Consider the following 20,352-nt stretch of genomic DNA (forward strand, 5'->3'; position numbering starts at 1 on the left):
GCGAGAAAAGTGCCGCTTTGTGTATCAACGCGTAAAAAGCCGGATGAAAAAAAAAACAGCAATGAAAGAGTAGAAAAGATAACAAACAAACCGGAGGAAAGAAAGCGAGCAGGACCGATAGGATTATTAAGAGAACGCTGTAGGCGAGAGAGAGAGAGAGAGAGAGAGTTTGAGAGCACATTTGAGAATATCCAGGGGTTGAGAATTTCGATGTTATCATGAGAAAAAAATGTTTTAGCTTGAACTCTCAATAAAGCCATGAGAAAACTGAATCAAAGGAAAAGTTGACAAAAGCGAAGTTGCAGAAAATGAGGAAGAGATTGTTTGGTAAATGCTTGTAAATGTGTACATTTTTATTTGCATACGTTTTCTCTTGGAGCTCCAAGGATAAGAGAAACGTTCGCGTAAATGCAGCCGGCAGCGAATCGAGACTTTCTCGAGGGTTAGACGCAGCACTTTTCTCGCTCTCTCGATTTTCGTCTTTCTCTCAATCTCATACACGCGCCTTTTAAGGTATGAACAAATGTGTGAATGGAGCCAGATCTCAAAGAACGGAGGCTATAATGGAGAGTGAGACAGAGAGTGACTCTCCTCACGGCACTTCCTTTATTCAAGAAGGTCGTTAGTAAAAACGCCGTTAAAGATTTTTTCCCTTTTTCTCACCCCTATTTGAACCCACGAATAGAGCAAATCTGACGAACGCGCGCGGTATTTGTATTGTATCGCAATAACGTTTTTCTTCAGCTGCGCCTGGAATTCAATCATCGTTTTTTACCTTTGTGTACAACGACTAGCAGAATGAAAAAAGTTTTAACGCGCGGGCAACGTTCTGACTGAATATTTATATATCATTTATTTCGATTATATACAAATTGGGACTCTTACCTTTGAAATCGTCATAAACTTTGATAATTGCCTCGGAATTGGTCACGAAAAAAGTGAACGGTATACGTCAGTTAATTGGAGCCAGCAAGTTCACGAATAAGAAAACGTTGTAAAATTCCGCACAAACTTCAAACTCATTTCGATATGAATATCATCCTTTTTTGGTATAATCGATACCAGTTTAGGCTATAATATCCTCGGGAAAAACGGAGACGACTGTAAACCAAGGTCACAAGTTGACCTCCGATCCCACGCTGCTTCTAGACTTGGTCATTACATCGAATCAGATGGAACGCTTTCTGGGTTAGTTGGTCGATGAATAAACCGTCTCCCCACACCATGGTGTAGTCGGTTCCTCCTGTGTACACACGCTGCCGAGCCACTCCAGTTTTTCGTACGTGTGCTCTCGATATATCACGTAAATGCGTGGGTGCCTTCGCTCGTATACGAATCCTTCCACACACCTATCTTTCTACAAAAATAGAAATCACGTATATGAGTGCAAACGTACCGCGGAGCGAGTCGTTTTTTAGACTTAATTGCTCTCATGTTTTCGGACGGAGAGCAGCCACATGGAATTAAGGGGGTATATTGAAAAGAATTCTTTCGCGTAGACATCAAATTTATTGACTTTGACAAGAATTCTCGAATTGACTTCCGGCCCTACGCACGTGACTCCATTGTGATCCAATATTTTTAGCAAATTTCCTATAAATCATGCTTTCAAGTGATTCGACGGAATACGAGATCAGACCGAATTTAAGGAAGTTGAGGCATTAGAATGAAAATGATGTCACCGCTTTTAAACCGATTGCATCTTATAAAGTGAAGTGTAAAAAAAAATCAGTTAAATTTTCAGACAGTTTAGGAGCGTCGTTGCTGAGAAAAATCAATAACAATTTGGGCCAAATAACATGTAATCTTATGGAAGTCAAGACACATTCGGTGATATCTCCGTTAAAAATGATGCTAAAAATATGAAATTTTTTGGGCAACATGAGCAAGGCTTGCCGAATAATGTCAATTTTTTTCAGATTTATTAGGAGATTTGCTGAGATTATATTAATAATAATCTGTTTTCCCTGCAGTTTCTTGAGGCTAGGATCGTCACTGTTCGTGTTTTCGACTGAGCTTTCACCAGTTTTTCGTCTTTTTTTCCCCAACTTTTCTTTAAAGTGTATGCAACATTGCCAAACTGTAAACTGGCCTAACTTTTGAAAGGTACAAGTCATCACTTTTGGGTAAAAAAAATGACTGTACAGCCTCAACTTCCTTAATAGCATTACTCGTAGTACGATCTAACACGTGTACGGTCCTGAGTATTTTCAAAACGTTTTCGTTGGAGCAGTTCTTTGTTTTTATGAGCAGTTAATGGAATTAATTGATATTGCCAGAATTCATTCGAATACATGGGAATTTCCATACCAAATTTCCACTCTTTTGAGCCAGATTTTGTAGAACAGGAACAAGAGGGATGAACGTCGGCCCGTTCACTTGAAAAATTTTATCCGAATTTGGATCGTGAATGAAGAATCAGAATTTTGTACTAAAATAAACTATTTACCAAGTCCAATCGACGGGTATTCCCAAAAACAACCATTCCCAAAAGCTTTACGTTCTCTGATGTTTTTCCAATCTTCCAGCTACATCAGGCTTGGAACTGGAGAATATAAAAGGGCTTTTGAGATCACACTGATGGACTTCTGAGCAATCCTCTGTGATATTCACCGGTCCTACAAGCTTCGCCCCCACGAAACCGAGAAGGGTCAACAAGCTGTCTTGAATTACAATCAGAACTCCCGAATAATTTCGCTAAAAAGATCTGCTACGAGGAAATAAAGGCCTTATTCAATCTCATTTCAAAGTTTTGCCTTCAGGATATTCATTGTTGAATTGCGGGTTTGATAATAAAGTAGATCCTTGAAGATCCACAATGATAGTAACTTTGAATTTGTCATTGCATCATTCATCAGCGTCCCATAAATTTGATATTAAGGAATTTCGAAGACTCACGAACGTCTTTCGACACTTCTTTCCGAAATTTCGAACACACCAGACAAAAAATTCCACTCGTCGAAATTTTAGTCCAAGGTATTCAATATCGTATCAAATTCCACATTCCAAGCTAATCGAGTGGCCCTGAAAAACCCTTCTCGTGCTCAAAGTTTCGACAGCTTAAAAAAAGTTTTAACACCAACTACGATATAAGTTATTTATAGAATGACCTTATGGAGAACGAAATCTGAGCGTGTCTTCTAGCCTCCCTCTGGCACCATTTAGCCGTAGCTAAAAATATTGAATTGCCTCGTTTGCTGATTTCAGGTGCCTTTCTCATCCCCTTTTTCATCATGCTCGTACTGGAAGGAATTCCCCTTTTCCTCATCGAATTGGGCATGGGTCAACGCATGAGACAGGGAGCTCTTGGGGTTTGGAATACGATTCATCCCTGGCTCGGCGGGATAGGAATTGCTTCCTGTATAGTGACTTTTTTCGTTGCTTTGTACTATAATGTTATTATCACATGGTGCTTCTACTACCTCTTTAATTCAGTTCAAGTAAGTGTCTTTCCTCCTATCATGAGGCATGTGGTTTATTTGATGTTCAAAATCCAAATGACTTGTAATATAATTACATTTTTTTGATAAATCTTTTTAAATACCCATTGGGATCCCATTCATGGAAAGATGTATTTGTTTTTAATAATCCCTAAGTTTACTGATGATTTTCTTTTTTCCGATTCGCCCGCGTAGACTATCACGGTTAAATTTGGAGTAAGTACACGAAAAATCAAGTCTTGAAATGAAACGAATGAACATAAGTCACTTTTCGTGCACCTCATCGACTGGCGCTTCAATCTCCTAGAACACCAACTTTCAATCATTGATTGCAAATCTGCATACTGCTCATTTGTGCATAATCGCGAGTGCATTACGCCATTATTTGCACAACTCAAGAGCACTGTCACATTCGATTTTATGTGGAATTATTTTTTTGAATGCATAACAATATCGAGAAAAAAGTTCTTTGTGCAATAGAACACAGTTGAATAGTTCATTATACAAAAATACTGGTGCTAGCGATTGGCAATTCATTTTGGCGATCGAATTAAAAAGTTGTTGATCAAGCATTTCGTTTCACGACTTTATTTTATTCCCATTATCATCCTCTTTCCTTAACTCTGATTCACTTATTTGTTCGCCAATGAAACGTGATGTATCCTGTAAAAATATGCATTAAAAATCATCCAAATATTCTCATCGCGATGCAGCAGCTGAAAAATTTCTCAATCACTGACATTGCGATCGCATTTTTAGCTGTTCTTCACTCTGTCTCGTTGTCGTCACGCGCATCATTGGTCGCTTGCACTCCGTTCTAGTCGTATTTCCTGTTCTGCTCTTGACGCAATTTTGATGTTTTAACCTTTAGGACCCATTGCCATGGGCATCGTGTCCACAATTGGATGGTAAACCGGTGGACGAGTGTGCCAAGAGTTCAGAGACAGCTTATTTCTGGTATCGCACCACCCTGGACGCTGCACCCTCGATCGAAGAGGGTCAGGACATCAAGTGGTGGATTGCACTTTGTTTACTGCTCAGCTGGGTTATCGTCTTCTTCATCGTAATGAAGGGAATCCAATCCTCGGGAAAGGTAAATACTCTTGTCGTTTATTTGTTTTACATTTTTCTCGTATCTAAATTTCGTGTTTCTCAAATAACTGCAACGAATATTTTGATTCCTGGTGATTAATCGACTTGCAGGTGGTCTACTTTACGTCCCTCTTCCCCTATTTGGTGCTCACAATTTTTTTCATACGAGGAATAACGTTAAGGGGAGCTGGTTCTGGTCTTGCTCACATGTACACACCCAAGGTGAATATAAATATTATCTTAACCCTCAACGCCTGAAATACGCCTTTCTGGTGTACCCTCTTTGAGGGGATTATTCACTATGAAAACGTCGTTGAAAAAAATCGTAAGCTACCTGGTCGACTATTTTCGAGGTCGCTCGAAACAGTTCTGACATATTTTCCCGCGTAGATCATAAGTTTGGAAAAAATTTTGAAAAATTGAAATTTTTCATCATACTTTCTTTAAACAAATTGTTTAAACAATTCCAATAATTTTTTTAAACCTAGGTTTAAAAACATTATTCGGTTTTTTTAAAAATTATTCCTCGTAATAAATAAATTTGAAAATTTTCATTTTTTTGTCACAATTTATTTCTCTATGGTACTTTTCCGGGTAGGAAAAGGAATGATTTTGGGAAATTTTGATTTTTTGTCAAACATTGTTCAAACAAATTGTTTAAACAAATTAATTTTGCAAAACTAATATCAAATTGGGATCACCGATCCAAAAAACCTCGGATCTCATGTGTAATTTATATATCAACTCTAAAATACTCGTTTTCATCACAAAATTTAAATACCCAGGAAAGTAAACATTTTATTTTAGCAATTTTACCGTTCATTCGCAATAATAAGCCTAAGATACAAACATCGAGGAAACGACTTGTGCACTTTATCATTGGAGAATAATATGATCAGGCTTCCGAGTCGTTGATTTAAAAAAAAAACGCTACTTCTTTGTTTTATTTTGCAAATAACTTAAAAAAAAAGGGTTTTAGCCAAATTTGAATGGCACCATTAAAAAGAGCGACCTCGAAAATAATCGACAAATTTTTTCAATGACGTTTTCATAGTGAATAATCCCGCAGAAAAGGGTACATGGGAAAGGTGTCTTTCAGACGTTAAAGGGCCTTTAAAGCCTTTGAAATAAGAAAATAATGAAAATTCATGGAAGTTTGTTCTCACTGATAATTCCACAACTCGCCATTGCACACTCCAACCATATTCCTTGCCCTATCGTAATGTCAAAAACTGAATGAAAAAAAATAAGGATTGTGCAAAAGGTGGAAAAGCTGCTGGAACCAAGAGTTTGGCTGGACGCTGCGACACAAGTGTTTTATAGTTTTGGTTTGGCCTTCGGCTCGTTGATAGCCTTTGGGAGTTATAACACACCGGATAACAATTGCGTGCGTGACGTCATTCTTGTCAGTTGCTGCAACGTATTCACTGCACTGTACGCCAGTGCCGTTGTGTTCGCGATACTCGGGTTCAAAGCCATGAGCAACGTTGACAAATGCCTTGCCAGGTGAGATAAAACCATTAAATCAACAGCATTTCCAATCCAATTATGCATAACTCAAATTATTGATATTTTTCAAACTCACTTCACGATTGATTTTATATTTTGAAGCATGCGAAGCAATGCGGTTTAATTTTTCGTCACATTCATTGTATATAATTTACGTCAAATTTGAAAAGCATCAATTTTCATGGATGCCCATGGTTATCTAGAAAAAAGGATCACCACAATATTGAAATTAATGCGCAAAAAAAATCTCAGTCCGGATCGGGCTGGTCCAAATCTAATTTTCGTTGGGGAACGAGTGTAGCCGTACGAAATATCGATTTTGTAATTTACCATACCCGAATAGGCGTCTTCCCTCGTGACCTCGAATTATCCTGTTTGATCGATGTCGAGAATTTATTTATACGATTAAGAGACCTAGAGACAGTTTTAGGACGAGGGTAGTAAGAAAAGTAGCCATAAATTGTGATATTCATGACGATTATTGTACAACGAAAAAGATCAATACTCGAAATATCACATACGTCTATTCTGCCTCGAGATCTTTTCACCTAAAATCGTAAAATATAGTAAATTTTTATCCTCATGAATATATTTATTTCAGCAATCGAGAATTGCTCATCGATGCAGGATTTCTCAGTGTCAATGCTACTACTGAGCAATATCAATTGGCTGCAGAAACTTACAATACTTCGGGACAAAACTTTACCCTCGATGCTTGCAGCATCAGCAGTCAATTGGAAAACGTAAGTTGCGGGTAAAAACAAAATCCGATCAATGAAAACCATTATTTTCCAGCTACGTTCAACATCTAGGAATTCTTTTTGAACACCATTTTTTTTATTTAAATATATATACATTTGGTATTTTTAATATGCAAGTGCATGACGCTTCTGAATAATGTTTATGCGAAATAAGTGAAAAAAAAATGTATTTTATTTTCGAATTAAAAGGCCGCTGAAGGGACAGGCCTAGCTTTCATAGTCTTTACCCAAGCAATCGTTGAACTACCTGGTGCTCCATTTTGGTCTTGTATATTCTTCCTGATGTTATTGGCGCTTGGGATAGGCTCACAAATCGGAATTCTCGAGGGAATGCTGTGTGTTATTTTTGATATAGATCTTTTCAAAAGGGTGAAAAAACAATACATTACAGGTGCGTTTCAATCAATTAAATGAAATACAAAAATAATCATTATTTAATTCATTTCTACATTATTTTTTCGCAGGTGTTGTATGCGTCGTTTGTTTCTTCGTTGGTCTCATATTCTGCACGGGAGCTGGTGAATACTGGCTTAAATTATTTGACAGTTTTGCCAGCACCATTGGGCTCGTGGTCGTCGCTCTAATGGAAATGATTTCCGTTATCTTCATATACGGTCATGAAAAGTAAGCTGAATCCATTTTTCAACCGATCGAAAAAAATATTTTATTCAATTGTGAAATAATCTAATATGTATTATATATAAAAGGCAAGGGGTGTTTTGTAAATGCCACTTTATCTCCACAACCACCGAGCGCTTTTAAGGTGATGGAGCAGTCGCTATCTCGCCACCGTGAGTGCGAGAGAGATAGCTGCAATTTTCGAAATTGAATATGTTCGACACGGTTTGATCAATTAAAAAAAAGCCATCTTTCCGCGTCCGCTGACAGAGCCTTTTTTTGATTAGTCAAACGACAGCGGAGAATTTTCATTTCGAAAATTCGAGGTGAGGTTAGTCGACTGATCCATGCTCTTAAGGATATTTGGTACAGGCGATACAATGTTGCCATGCTAAACCATGCCAAAAACATAAAAAATTTCAAAATTATCAGAATTTTATAAAATTTGGTGAACATATTCTTTAGTGCCAAATTTGACAATACAAATTTTTTAAGATTTTTCTTCTGTACGGTTATCGAGTAATTGATCATTAAAGTTCACGTTTATAAGCACAGCGTTTCCATATATATAGGTATACATTCCGGGCATAAGAAATCTGCTTTAATGCGTAATTACTCGATAACTAAGCAGACGAAAATTTTGAAAAAAATTGTCTTTTCGCACTTGATGTTGAAGAACATTATCACCAAATTTGATCGATTTCTAATTATTTAGACTTTTGTACCATACGTCGTTAACCCGGGATTGGGGTCGTGGATAGCCCTTGGTCTCCCATCGATACTGCGGAGGGTTTGGTGCCGATGAGAATGCGTGGGTGGGTGTGGGCGGCAAAAAAAAGTAATCTCTATGAAGATTGATTCAGTTCTTTCTGAAAGATTTCCACAATTGTTTAAGAGATTCCACAACGTTCGAGAACGTTCTTTTATTAGTTCCTTGGAGCCTCGTCCCCCTGCCCCCACCCCCGCCATCGACTCATACTCCTATCCACCGCTCCTTGACGAAATTTCCTGGAATTGGAATCATCGAGCATCGAAATATTCTCAAATTTCAAAAACATTATTATTTACCAGTTTTTTTAATCTCACAATTCCACTCTCAGCCACTAATAAGACAATATTTTTTCACCCGGGCAACACGGGGCATTTTAGCTAATACTAATAATAATAATAATAATAATGGAGAAGAATATTTGAACGATTTTAGCTTTGGATCTTTCTAAAAAATAATTCAATTTGTATTGTCTAGATTTTCGAAGGACATTCAAGATATGACTGGTTATCGACCAGGCTGGTACTGGCAGATAACATGGCGGTTCCTCGCGCCCCTCATCATGGTCTGCATCCTTGTTTCGAGTATGGTTTCGATGCTAGTCAAAAGACCCGAATATTCGGCGTGGAGTGCTTCTTTGGTAACGACATTAACGAACAAAACAAGCATAACTTGTAATTAATGTTACGATGGCACAGCATTGACAGAGCAAAATAATTACCACTATTTCCTTAATTTCCAGGGGATGACTGTACAAAGAAGTTATCCCGACTGGGTGCTCGGAATTGGCATATGTATTATTGTAGCCGGCGTTGCTCCGATACCTATCGTCTTCCTATTGCGAAGATTCCAATGCGTTAAGCTCGACGTCGACATACACCAGGGCAGTATCCGGCGGATTGACACGACGGTGTCAACCAAGGAAATGATGGGTGATGTCGATGTAAGTACAGTGATTTTTTCATTCAAATTTATTGCGATAAACGACATTCTTGTGACTTCGAAAGCACAAGGTACAATATCATAAATATTGTAATATCAAAATCTAAGGTCGGAAAATTCGAAAGCAAATATTGTGCATCGAACATTTAATGTTTCAAGCAATTTCAATTAAAGGCATTTGATTTTGTTGAATTTTCGAACTCAATCCTTATTGTACTCTGTGCCATTTATCGAAGAGTCAAATTTCTAATAAATCAACCCAGAGGCATTGTTAGAGCTTTGTTCTGAAAGTATTTTGAGAAGATTGATTCGCTAGTTATTTCCCATTGTACATCGTTGGCCTCCTTGAACGTACACTCCCGTCCAAAAGTTTGGGGTCACCCGTCGAAATTTCTACCCACACTGAAAGTTTGATAACTCAATCAAAAATCAACGAAATCGAATTTAACAGACGTCATTTTAAAGAAGACAAACTAAGCTTCAATTTGCCACTTGTTAATATTTTTTACAATTTTTTTTTAGCCTGCACGCGCTTTAGAACAGCATCGTTTTTCGACATATTTTTGGCCTTCGTAAACACGCTGCCTATCTAGTAGAAATTTTTTTCTCGACTCTCCTCCATAACAGCTTTAGAGGGAATAGAAAAAGCTTCATTTTTGTTTTTTAAAAAATACCGTCCGATTTTTTTTTTTAAAATTATCTTAGTTTTAGCTAAAAACGAGGAGTTTCAGAAATTGTGGCGTATCTCAAATACTTTATGGGTTCAGAGGAAATGTCAAGAGGGTAAAAAGTTGAGTCGGTTTATGAGAAGCTCGCTTTAATCAATTTAGATTTTTTTTTTGAAATTTTTTTTTCGATCTTTTTGGTCGGGTCTTGACTGAGAAAAGCGGTGCAACTCGAGAATTATAGGGTTCGGGATGAAATTTCTAGAGAGAAGAAAGTTTCAATTTATAATTTTGAACTAACTGATATTTTTTCAAATTTTTTTGTCGATTTTTTTTAAATAAGCGAGATGCTTTTTTCAGATTTTATCGCAATCCCCATGTCATTTCAATAGAAAAAATAGTTCATTTAGTCTCTTACCTAGTTTACACCTGTTTCCCATCGAAAAAGCCGCCTTTGGCTTTGAGGACTGCGTTGACGAGTCGTGGCATTCGCTCAATCAATTTGCCAATTATGGCTTGATCCAAACTCGCCCAAGCGTCTTCGAGCTTTCGCCACAAATCGCTGGCAGAAGAAGGGCAAATGGTTCTAACTTTTAGTGTGGGTAGAAATTTCAACGAGTGACCCCAAACTTTTGGACGGGAGTGTACCTAAGTTTTTTCTTTCAAATTTACTATACGTTTTTTAGTATTATGTTTTTTTCGTGATACGACTTATCGAGACTCTTGGCAATGACTCGAAATAGTAATTTATTGCGCGATTAGATGCCAGAGCGTCATTCGAATGAGTCAATCGGTTATTTTTACAAATTGATCGGATATTCCCTTATCTTTGTCGGTATTGTATTCAGTGTATGCGTGTTCGTTTGTGGTATAATATTCAGTAGACACTTTCATTATTAACTATTTTTTCAATTCATTTCGATTCCTCACGATTCTCACGTTGATGCAGTAACCATTGATCTCGAACGATCGAGTAATTGAGCTCGACTATCGACATTTTTGTCTATTTCACTGAATTCAAAATGTAACATTAACCTCGAGCTTTTTCGTTTTCTGAAAAAGCATGCACCACAATGTAATACTGGGTGATTGCGCAATCAATCATTTAAAAGTGAAAAAAAAAGAAACAGAATATATCAAAATGTTACTGAAATAAAAAGAAAACATGACCGGCGTTATTTATCTCTCGAATGAATAATTATTAACGTAAATGTGTTTGAACTTTTGAACAAAAAAAAGAACACACGTGGTCCGACGCAGTTAAATTATGAGAGAGTCTACTGAATAACTGTTGGTGTGAACCCCGTTGCTTTTGCCTTGGCTCGTGTCCCGTATTACTCTCTGCGTTCCTTTCGAATTTTCTCAGCATCGCGGATTATTGTTCCGCAGAAAATAATCTCATTGAAAAAAATGTATCGATTGCAATACTAGTATTGAAGAGTTACTCAGATTTCCTTCGAATCGCGAATCTTTAAGAAAACAAAAATATCAAAGAGTCTCGATTGGCACTCGACGGGATAATTTGAAAAAATACTGCGAGCTTTGGCTTCTTATTTTTTCCATATCAACAACGATCGATTAGCGTATTCCCGAATTATTTATTTGTTTATTTATTTACATTATTCCGAAGTGAGCCAATTGAGCTTATCCGGGATGCTCACATTGAATGTACGATCTGCAGTTGTAGGTAAGCATCCCATGTCTGTGGTATCGTCGATAAGATTCTCCTACGTAGCTACCTTACATGTGAGTCTATCGTAGTAATTTTCTTAAGAATGCAAATTTAGAGAAGTTTAGTCGACTGTCAATAAATCGATGAACGATTGTACGTTTACGGTAAATGAGCATTTATTCATTGACTAATTTTTTTTACAGGAGTTTATTTATTGAGAAAAAATGACATTCGCTCGATTCGAACAAATTTGATCATAACGTTGTGTTCGATAGCGATGCAATAAAATAATAAATATAAAAACTAAAACTAACTGAAAAATAACGAATAAAATAAAAATAAATTGAATCAATTATAATGTTGAAACAAAATTAGCATTGCGATAGTGCACAGAAAATTTTGGAGATAATACATGGAAAACCTAAAACTAAAAATGCTAATAAATTATTCGAGTCAAACGGAATTCATTGATTCCAATAAAATATCGTAGGCGATTGATCTGTTTTGGCGACTTCGTAGATGCTTCCTGAATCGAGTGCTACATTAGGCTCCATTTAAATAGGAAATTGAGTTCTCGTTAAATGCATGAGATAATTCATCAGTAAAAAAACAGATTTTTTTTCAAATAATAAATTATCCGCAGATACTGCTGGGTTCAAAAACATCGATCAAAGATTTAGGGAAAGTAATGGTTCAGCTCATTTGAAGTAGGATTATTGAAAGGGCATGGCAATTAATCTAGTGAGCAGAAATGTTCACAAAGCTTTCAACTCTTGCGATGCTATCGTCAACAATACTTCCGGATCTCTTCTGCATTACTTAATTCTCTGAAATTTATTCAAAAGACGTTTCAGAGCTATCAGAACATGCGGCGTGTATAGATTTTAGAATGTATTTGTTCGGCTTAGACGCTCAGCTATCTTTCGTCATCTATAAATCTGAGTCCTGCCACCTTTCGTTGTACAACGTAACCCGGAGCAGGAAAAAAAACGTTTTTTTCTCCGTTTTGCCTGTTAATTTGTTCTTAACTTTTGAATTTGTGAATATTCATATTCCTGCTTACTCTTACCCCACTGCGATATACTTTCATGTTTCTGTGAGATCGCATTCATACAAGGACTCGAGACCTGCATTTTTTATGGGATTTCTTAGATCAATAAAAAAAATTTTTATAAAGTCAAAACTGGAAATTTGATAGCATTACAAAACTAATCTTAAGGATGTACAGGTGCAAGAGCTGTTTTTAGATAGCACTCTAATTCTTTTATGTCTTACGATCCAAGATTTCTTTTCTATGCCTGCGTAAAATTTCAAGGCCCCTTATCGACTGTTTGGTTGAAATATTAACAGTCGAAAAGTACAGAAATTAACGTGTCGCATATGGCCACAATGACTTACCGGCCCCTTCAACCATCCTCAATTCAAAATTTGATATATTTCTAAATTAGATGTCAAAAATTAAAACTATTATTCATATGAATTGAATCGCGTAGAATCTAATGGTACACGAAAAAGAGGGGTCAACGGCCATCTGAATTAGAACTATTGTAATCAACTTAAACATTATTTACGATTAAAAAATTAAGATTACGCATTTTTACTAATATTGTGCTATATATGAATAGATGACCGAGGTAATTCTTATATAAAAGTATAGTAAGACTGTCAGCTGACGTACACTAAGTGACTAAGTGACTGAAATAAGACAATGTGACGCGCACGTACATTCTTAAGTTGTTAAGTTTCTTATTGAAAAATAAGTTTTCGAAAAATCACATTTTTTTGAGCGATCCAAAGTGTAAACTGAGATGAAAAACTGTCATAATTTTTGCTTAGTACTGTCGATATTCGACAGATTTGTTCCGAGTAGTTGAATCCGAGCCACGAAAAACATCCATCAACATAAGGTCTCATTTCTCAAATTCGAAAGTTCGCTAATAAAAAAAAAAATTGTTGACTAATTGTTGGACCATTACAGCTGGACGAGTATCACAGTAGACTGGAAGATTTTTCAGAAGAGGATGAGGACGTGAACAGCGATGACGACAACAATTCAGCACCGCAGAATCTCCAAAAGATGGCAGCAAATCAGCACAAGAGCAAAGGTTTCAAAATGGAAGTGATGGAATTCTGAGACGAGAGGAAATGAGCTCGAAATTCCGAGTTCAAACGAATCCGCAATATCCCAATCGAGTCGGTAACTCCCCTTCGACCGTCGTCAGCGATGACAAAACGTTGAAAATTGATTTTTTGTATAGTTCGCAAAAACCTTTCCTCCTCAGCGTTGTATAGATTTGCAGAAAAACGAACAAAACCAAAAACCAAAGAATATTAAGCGAGACGAGATCGCCGGATATACATATTAATAAATCGAAACACGGTTTAATTTCACCACCGAAATTTGCGATTGTAACAAGAAACCACGAAAAAAAAACACACACACACACACAAAAAACGGATTCAAGGAATTAAACTGCCATTCGTACGAAAGTGGCATTCGGAGGATAATATTATATTTATGTGCATACGTATATTGCGACGAGAACTTTTTCAACGTCACTTAAATATCTGACCTCACTTCTGCTCGATGCTCCGATCCCGATGCAGCTTTGCAGAGTTTCTCAGAGCGAAAGAATGATGTTTTTTGTCTTATTCTGTAAGGAGATACGTAGCACGGCATACCTTCACAATTTGAACTTTTTTAATGTGCTTGTCATCAAGACGTTGTCGAATTTCTAGATTTTCATTGGTCAAATCTCTAAAAAAAACGTACTCCGTATTAGGAGCCCCAGTTGAGAACTTTTTCTTTGCTCCCTGCTCCGTCCACATGCCGAGTGTCCCCCTCAGGTGACGTTGAGCGAAGCGTTTCCGCGGGCACTGCAAAAAATTAATTTTACTCTGTTTCCAAATCAAGTAGCGGCTTAACCTCGGTTGCAAAATTAAGGTCGTGTCCTGCTATGGATATCTGGCATTCTGTTTTTGTTTTTTTTGACTTCTTTCAAATATTTTCCCATGCAATAAGGCTCAATTTTTCGTCTAACATCGACCTCGTCTATTCCGCTGCAAGGAAATTGGTCAACTGTTGTTTTTTCTCTACCGTGTCGTGTTGATTCGACATTCAAATGGAAGCATGAGGAATCGAGCATTACGAGGGAGAGGTCGAATTTCAATGGCGCAAAGTACAATTTTTCGTCGCAATATGCGCGTAAATATGTAGATAAAATTGGGCAGTATAGAATCGTAGTATTAGTGGGACGAGCCTCGATGACCTTTTTCGTTCCTTTCATTAAGAAGTCATTCTCGTCGATGGTAAATAGTCGATATTTTGAGACAAATAGTAATTGATGCTCGTGTTCATCAACTTACGAGATGTGGGTGTAGGACGAAATAATGGATTTCATTTGAAATAATTTTATCATTACTTTTAAGATCCCGAAAAAGCAACAGCAGGATAATTATCGCTGAAAGACACAAACAAAAGAATGAAAACGAGTTTGTGGCGCCATGAGAATGATTATAGTCTACGTTCGCGTCCGCGAAAATCAGTCGGTACAAATTTCATATTTTACAAAAAGGGGAACCTCAGCGATTAGACAGAAGAAGAAAAATTAAACTTGTTTTTTCGCTCTAAAATAAATCTATCGAGATTGACTCAGCTGCGATCATTGTTCGGCTGGTTCACCCTAAGATAACGAAAAACAAACAATAATAAATAATAACAATTGATCGCGATTGTTCTCGCGTAAGGGTGACCAACGAGGCTCGAAAACGAAGCGATTAATACCTTTTTTTCGCTATTTGGTTCATTCTCATTTGAGTTGTTCATTCTATTCGGTTATCTTAACGTCGTTTTTATTCTAACTGAAGAACGGTTTTTTTTACACTATCATGTCGAATATATATCGCACCGATACCCGAGAGTACAAAGAGATCGATCAAATCTGAGATTAAGTGAATGTGGTTGCGTTTTTTCATGGATTAAAGCCAGAAACGCATCGATTCGAAAGCAAAGGAAAAATCACTTATGCTAAGCTCTTCCGCCCCCTTTTTATTTATGCTTCATGGGCATGCTTGTGTTACCGACGTTATCAAGAAAAACTTAGAAATTCATATATTTGGTATCTACATCGCGCTACGTTAAACATAAGTGTTGTTGAGATCAATAGCACTATCGCATTAATATCCTCGGAAACTATGTTATAGATTAAAACATAATCGTTGCACTCCAACGGCGTGTGGAGCATGTTCCACGAACTTTGTTATTTTTTTTTCTCAAATCTTTTTTCAACCCTAAAAACTGTACAAATTGAATTTCCACACGAAATTATTTTCATCCTCAAAAAATGTGCCCTCGTTTTATTTCGATAAAGCTCCATAATGATTTCGACTACGAGTTTTGTAACGAACTCTCAACATTGTTATTGGCCCTAGGTTACAAAATGTTCAAACAACGTAGCGTTAACCCGCAGACACCACACTGGTGCAAATTTGCACCAGTGAAACTTATCATTTCATCCATGAACGCATGGAATCTAGAGTCGCGGTAGCGACTCTGAGACAAGTACATTTACGTATGACGAGTCGCTTCCAGAGAGTCTTTACAGGAGCGAGAATGTTTTTCAGCTGTTTTCGATAACTTTCGAAATTTATTTCTTTAATGATTTAATAATTATAGTGTTTCAGTGAATTCTGCAAGATGACGTATTTTTTATTTTTTTTTATCTGTCGATCGCAACCTCTACGAACTCTGTAGCTTAACGTATTGAAAAGATATTAATTATTTATTTTTTAATTTCATCAAAAAATGTTGCATTTTTTCGCACACATTTTTGATGTTTATTCGTTTTTTCTTTAGTGACAAATCTGGTGCCATAATACAAATTGTATACCTATATATTTCCATGAATCTGTTCATGCTTCAAAAATTTGGAAAGTGACAGTTCCCAGGTTGTATTCAAAATTTAAGCTGTCAATTTCACGAAATGTTATCGAATCATTCAGGGATTAAAGGATATGTGACATACCACATGTTCGTTTTACCAAGAAATCTGAGTCACGTATTGTCGCCCAATCTTTTTTTTAATGTTCTTTTAGTAGGTATGATGCTATCGAGTAAATCGTTGGGTTGGGCTTTTTTTTACTCGTGCTCATCGTTGATGATAAGCATTGGAGTGAATTTAAGTGAAGAATGCGCCAAATGTACATTCGTACATTCTTTATTTTTTGTATGAGCAAAGCTTGCACGAAAAAAATAATTACGCTCGTCATCGTACGAGGTTAGAATGATGTGTCGGTGCATACGCAGTAGAGAAGCGATCTCGACCCCTTTTCACCAAGGGCACAAGCAAAATCCATCTCTCGTCGGTGGCTTGATAGTTTTCACCAGTAAAACGCCAAGTACAACGGCCAAATGTTTTTTGTTTCAATTTTTTGGTATATAATTTTTTCCGTGGGTAATTTTTTTTTAATTTTTATGATCTTAATTTTTTTTAGTCGCAATTTGTTTTTGTATGTTTTGTCTTTGTATTTTTTGTGGTTGTAATTTTTTGTGTCCTATTTTTCTTCTTTTGTAATTCTTTTGTTCGTAGTGCGATTTGCTCGGCAACTTCTGCATTTATTTGACAACGTTTTGTTTCTTGGATTTAAAGTTTTACGACCATTGATTTCCATGTTTCTACAGATGACTTCCCAGAGGGCGTAAATGTACTTGTCTCTAGTTTTTAATCTTACAACGAGACATTTTAGGGGTAACAACTGTTAGTAATCGATTACAATCATTAAAAAAATTGAAATTGATTCTGAAGTTCTAAACACTTGAAATTTTCGTGGGTGCAAATTTGCACCATTGTGGTGTCTACGGGATAAAACTCCGGAAAACATAAATAAATAATATTGACGTCAAAAATGATTTTTCAAATGGAACTGCAAAAGGTCTGGTTGATCATTCGTAAAAAAGAATTGACATTAGTTGACAAGCCCAGCTTCATACATGAATTATACATATGCATATTGCATACCTGTACAATAGCATTGTTATTATCGTATTTTATATTGCATTGCTGAGATATAAATTGGCGAATGGGTTTGTTTTCTTCCCCGTTGGTCATCCTAAATTAGCTGTACCTAATGTACATACGTAAAAAATAAGTTTAGACGTATAAGTTCGGCGGATTATTGTGTGTACTAATCTGTGAGAAAAGTGAGATTGAGAGAGAGAGAGAGAGAGAGAGAGGGTGAAAGAAATAATTAAAAGTTAATTATTCACGGTAGCTCAAAGAACCGTCACGAAGAGCTTCCGCGTGCGATTCGGAGGAAAGATTTATGTATTCCTATGTGAGTATTGTAAAAAATACGAGAACGAATTGAAGCGATATTTGCAACGTTGTTAGTTACGTTAATTGAGACTATTGTCGGGAGCAAGGGCGACAATTTGTAAATATTAATTAGGCGAATTATTAGCCAAACGCGTTCCAAATTATTTATTGATTACCAATCATCCTCCTGAAATGATGCATGAGTTATATTATTTTTATTTCGTTATTGTTAAACATTATTATTGTTACCATTATCCATACGATTGGTTCAAATCATGCGCAGATCAACTGCAGATGGCATCGAAGTACCAGAGAAAATTTGAAATTTTTCTTAGAGACTCCAGCGGGAAATCTGGAAATATTAGCTGGAAATTCATTTTTTTCTCTTTCCAAAATAAGTTGTACGACAAATAAAGTTCGCAACCGCTTGATTAACTTTCTCAAACACAATGAAAATCGCGTTCAATTCACCCCAATATTGGACTTATTCCCGAAATTACACTACCCGATTCCATCATTGGTTCAATGAAATATTACGTTTATTTGGAAATCCCAGTGCCAGAATATCAGCCGCATCTGTGTCCATAGTTTTTTTTTTGCGAAAACGGAGCCCTGGGAATCCGAGGAAAGACGAGAGATGATCGAGGTATTGTCTTCTGCATTTTATTATTTACACTGAATCGAAGGCTCATACGCACTGTTACGACCATCAGTATAGCACTAATCGCACCCATTCTAAAACCACCCCACTAACCCACTTGCTTCCCTTATTCTGCAGTACATTTCGCGAGATCAATTCGCCTAACTTTGAAAATTAATATCTAACTACAGCAAAAATTTCACAATTTTTTCAAACTATTCATCACGTATACAGTTTTTCACAATAATATCAAAAACAAGTTTTGACGTCGCACTCTTCTTGCGATTTGGCTTCAAAAAAATATCGATAATGTCGATTTTGAATCTCAAATTCGAAAAAAGGCGTCTTTTATTAAAATATTGGTCACGTTTCGTTTTGAAAATCGTAAATTCATTCAACCATGGGTCTATAGGTCACCCTTGAAAGACTCGGAGAAATCGATCAAGCAACAAAGTTTATCGTCATCATGAAATCTCGAATCCCTCTGGAACCAGTTGATTTTCTGTTTCTCATTCTCATTCGCTACAGGAATTCTTCCTATAGTTTCATTTCGACGTGTAAATTTCGATGTTTTCCAACAAATCCTATCAGCAAATTATGGCTTTATCTCGGCTCGTGTTTATCCGCCTTTTGAAATTTTCTAAAGTCACATAAGGCTCGGTTTCCTATCGGCACATATGGACAAAGCAAGAGAGTAACGGTGGAATCGTTATCAGAGACGTGACATTGAATGGATCTCACAAAATGTACCAACACACAGCAAACTCTTACCTGCAGATACATGAACGACTACATTGATGCACATAACGTTTACCTTGCTCTCGGAAATGAGGGAATCACATTGGAAAGCAAACATTACGTAAAGCCAAGTGAATATTATGACCGGCGTGAAAATATAAATATTTCTTCATTTTCTGCGACGTTAGTAATATAACCAAAGCGTTGAAATTTGAAAATCAAAGTTTGTCAATACTCACGATAAAATATTTCACTTGATCTCACGTAATTCTTACCCCGAAACCAGCAGGTTGCAATAAGATAACAACAGCAAAATCAAAGGAAAGGACACTCAAGTATATTTTCGAATTTACGTTTCTGTAAGTTAAAGTCTGATTGCTTAGGAATCGAGCGGACGATGATTGAATTATCTATCGAAGCTCGCATCGTTCGATGTTAAGTAATTAATGACGCTGAAGTTTGCAACGTTGGGGTCCAACGAAATAAACGAAAAAAACATTTTTAATTCACCAATATTTTATTTCACGACGCATCGGTGTAGGATGAAAAACTACGAATTGCAAATTCGGCAGGGAACGAAATTGGAAAATGATTGGAGAATTTTTTTCGTTCATTTCGTTGGTTTCCAACGTTGCAAACTTCAGCGTCGCAAGTAATTAATATTCTTTTCGTCGTAGCCACCATTGTTTCTGAAGCCAAAAAGTGAATATGTAAAGAGCTTCATAAAATGAATAAAAGAGTAAGAGATTGTCAGTGAAAGGAGGATTTTTCGTTGCGTCCCAACTATACCAAGTTCGACGCCACGACCGCAGCAGAACTCATCTCTTCGATTACGAAAGAGCTTTTTACCAAAAGTTCGTTCTGAAATTAATTTCCAATGTAATCAGCACCCTTCAATGGCCGAAATTACACGCTGGATAAAACGAAAGAAAATTTCTTCGAAATCGTAACGATCAAACGGCCAACAACTCGTCGAATCATTATTCAACAAATAAAAATTATGAGATTATTTATTTCATCTGAAATAGCCGTTATTGTTTTACGGAGAAATTTCAGATGAAACCGAATATTCTTTTTATCGTGTTTAACTTAGCTTAACTTCCACGTAAACGTTTCTTAAACCATTTGGAGAAGCATTCACTCAGATAAACTCGACGTCGAATCGATAATCTCTGTAACATTTGAAGTCCTT

At 36.6% G+C, this 20,352-nt stretch overlaps 1 protein-coding gene across 6 annotated transcripts in view; it reads left to right on the forward strand.

Moving 5' to 3' along the window:
• Positions 1-16,168, forward strand: part of LOC122406153 (sodium- and chloride-dependent transporter XTRP3) — a 28,311-nt gene extending 12,143 nt beyond the window's left edge. The window contains exons 2-13 of one of the 6 annotated variants that reach the window (XR_006259926.1): positions 3,208-3,440; positions 3,636-3,656; positions 4,312-4,533; positions 4,644-4,754; positions 5,797-6,038; positions 6,643-6,784; positions 6,992-7,193; positions 7,267-7,426; positions 8,667-8,829; positions 8,932-9,132; positions 11,427-11,542; positions 13,447-13,573. Coding sequence is in view for 3 of the 6 variants with exons in the window: in XM_043411414.1 (XP_043267349.1) it covers positions 3,208-3,440; positions 3,636-3,656; positions 4,312-4,533; positions 4,644-4,754; positions 5,797-6,038; positions 6,643-6,784; positions 6,992-7,193; positions 7,267-7,426; positions 8,667-8,829; positions 8,932-9,132; positions 13,447-13,602 (1,853 nt within the window). In the remaining 3 variants the exon portion in view is untranslated. Of the gene's footprint in view, positions 1-3,207; positions 3,441-3,635; positions 3,657-4,311; positions 4,534-4,643; positions 4,755-5,796; positions 6,039-6,642; positions 6,785-6,991; positions 7,194-7,266; positions 7,427-8,666; positions 8,830-8,931; positions 9,133-11,426; positions 11,543-13,446 lie in introns of all 6 variants that reach the window. The other 5 variants (XR_006259924.1, XR_006259925.1, XM_043411417.1 and 2 more) reach the window with 5 other exon arrangements.
• The last annotated feature ends 4,184 nt before the right edge of the window (positions 16,169-20,352 follow it).

The sequence above is a fragment of the Venturia canescens genome, chromosome 2 (assembly GCF_019457755.1).
Source record: "Venturia canescens isolate UGA chromosome 2, ASM1945775v1, whole genome shotgun sequence".
NCBI lineage: Eukaryota > Metazoa > Arthropoda > Insecta > Hymenoptera > Ichneumonidae > Venturia > Venturia canescens.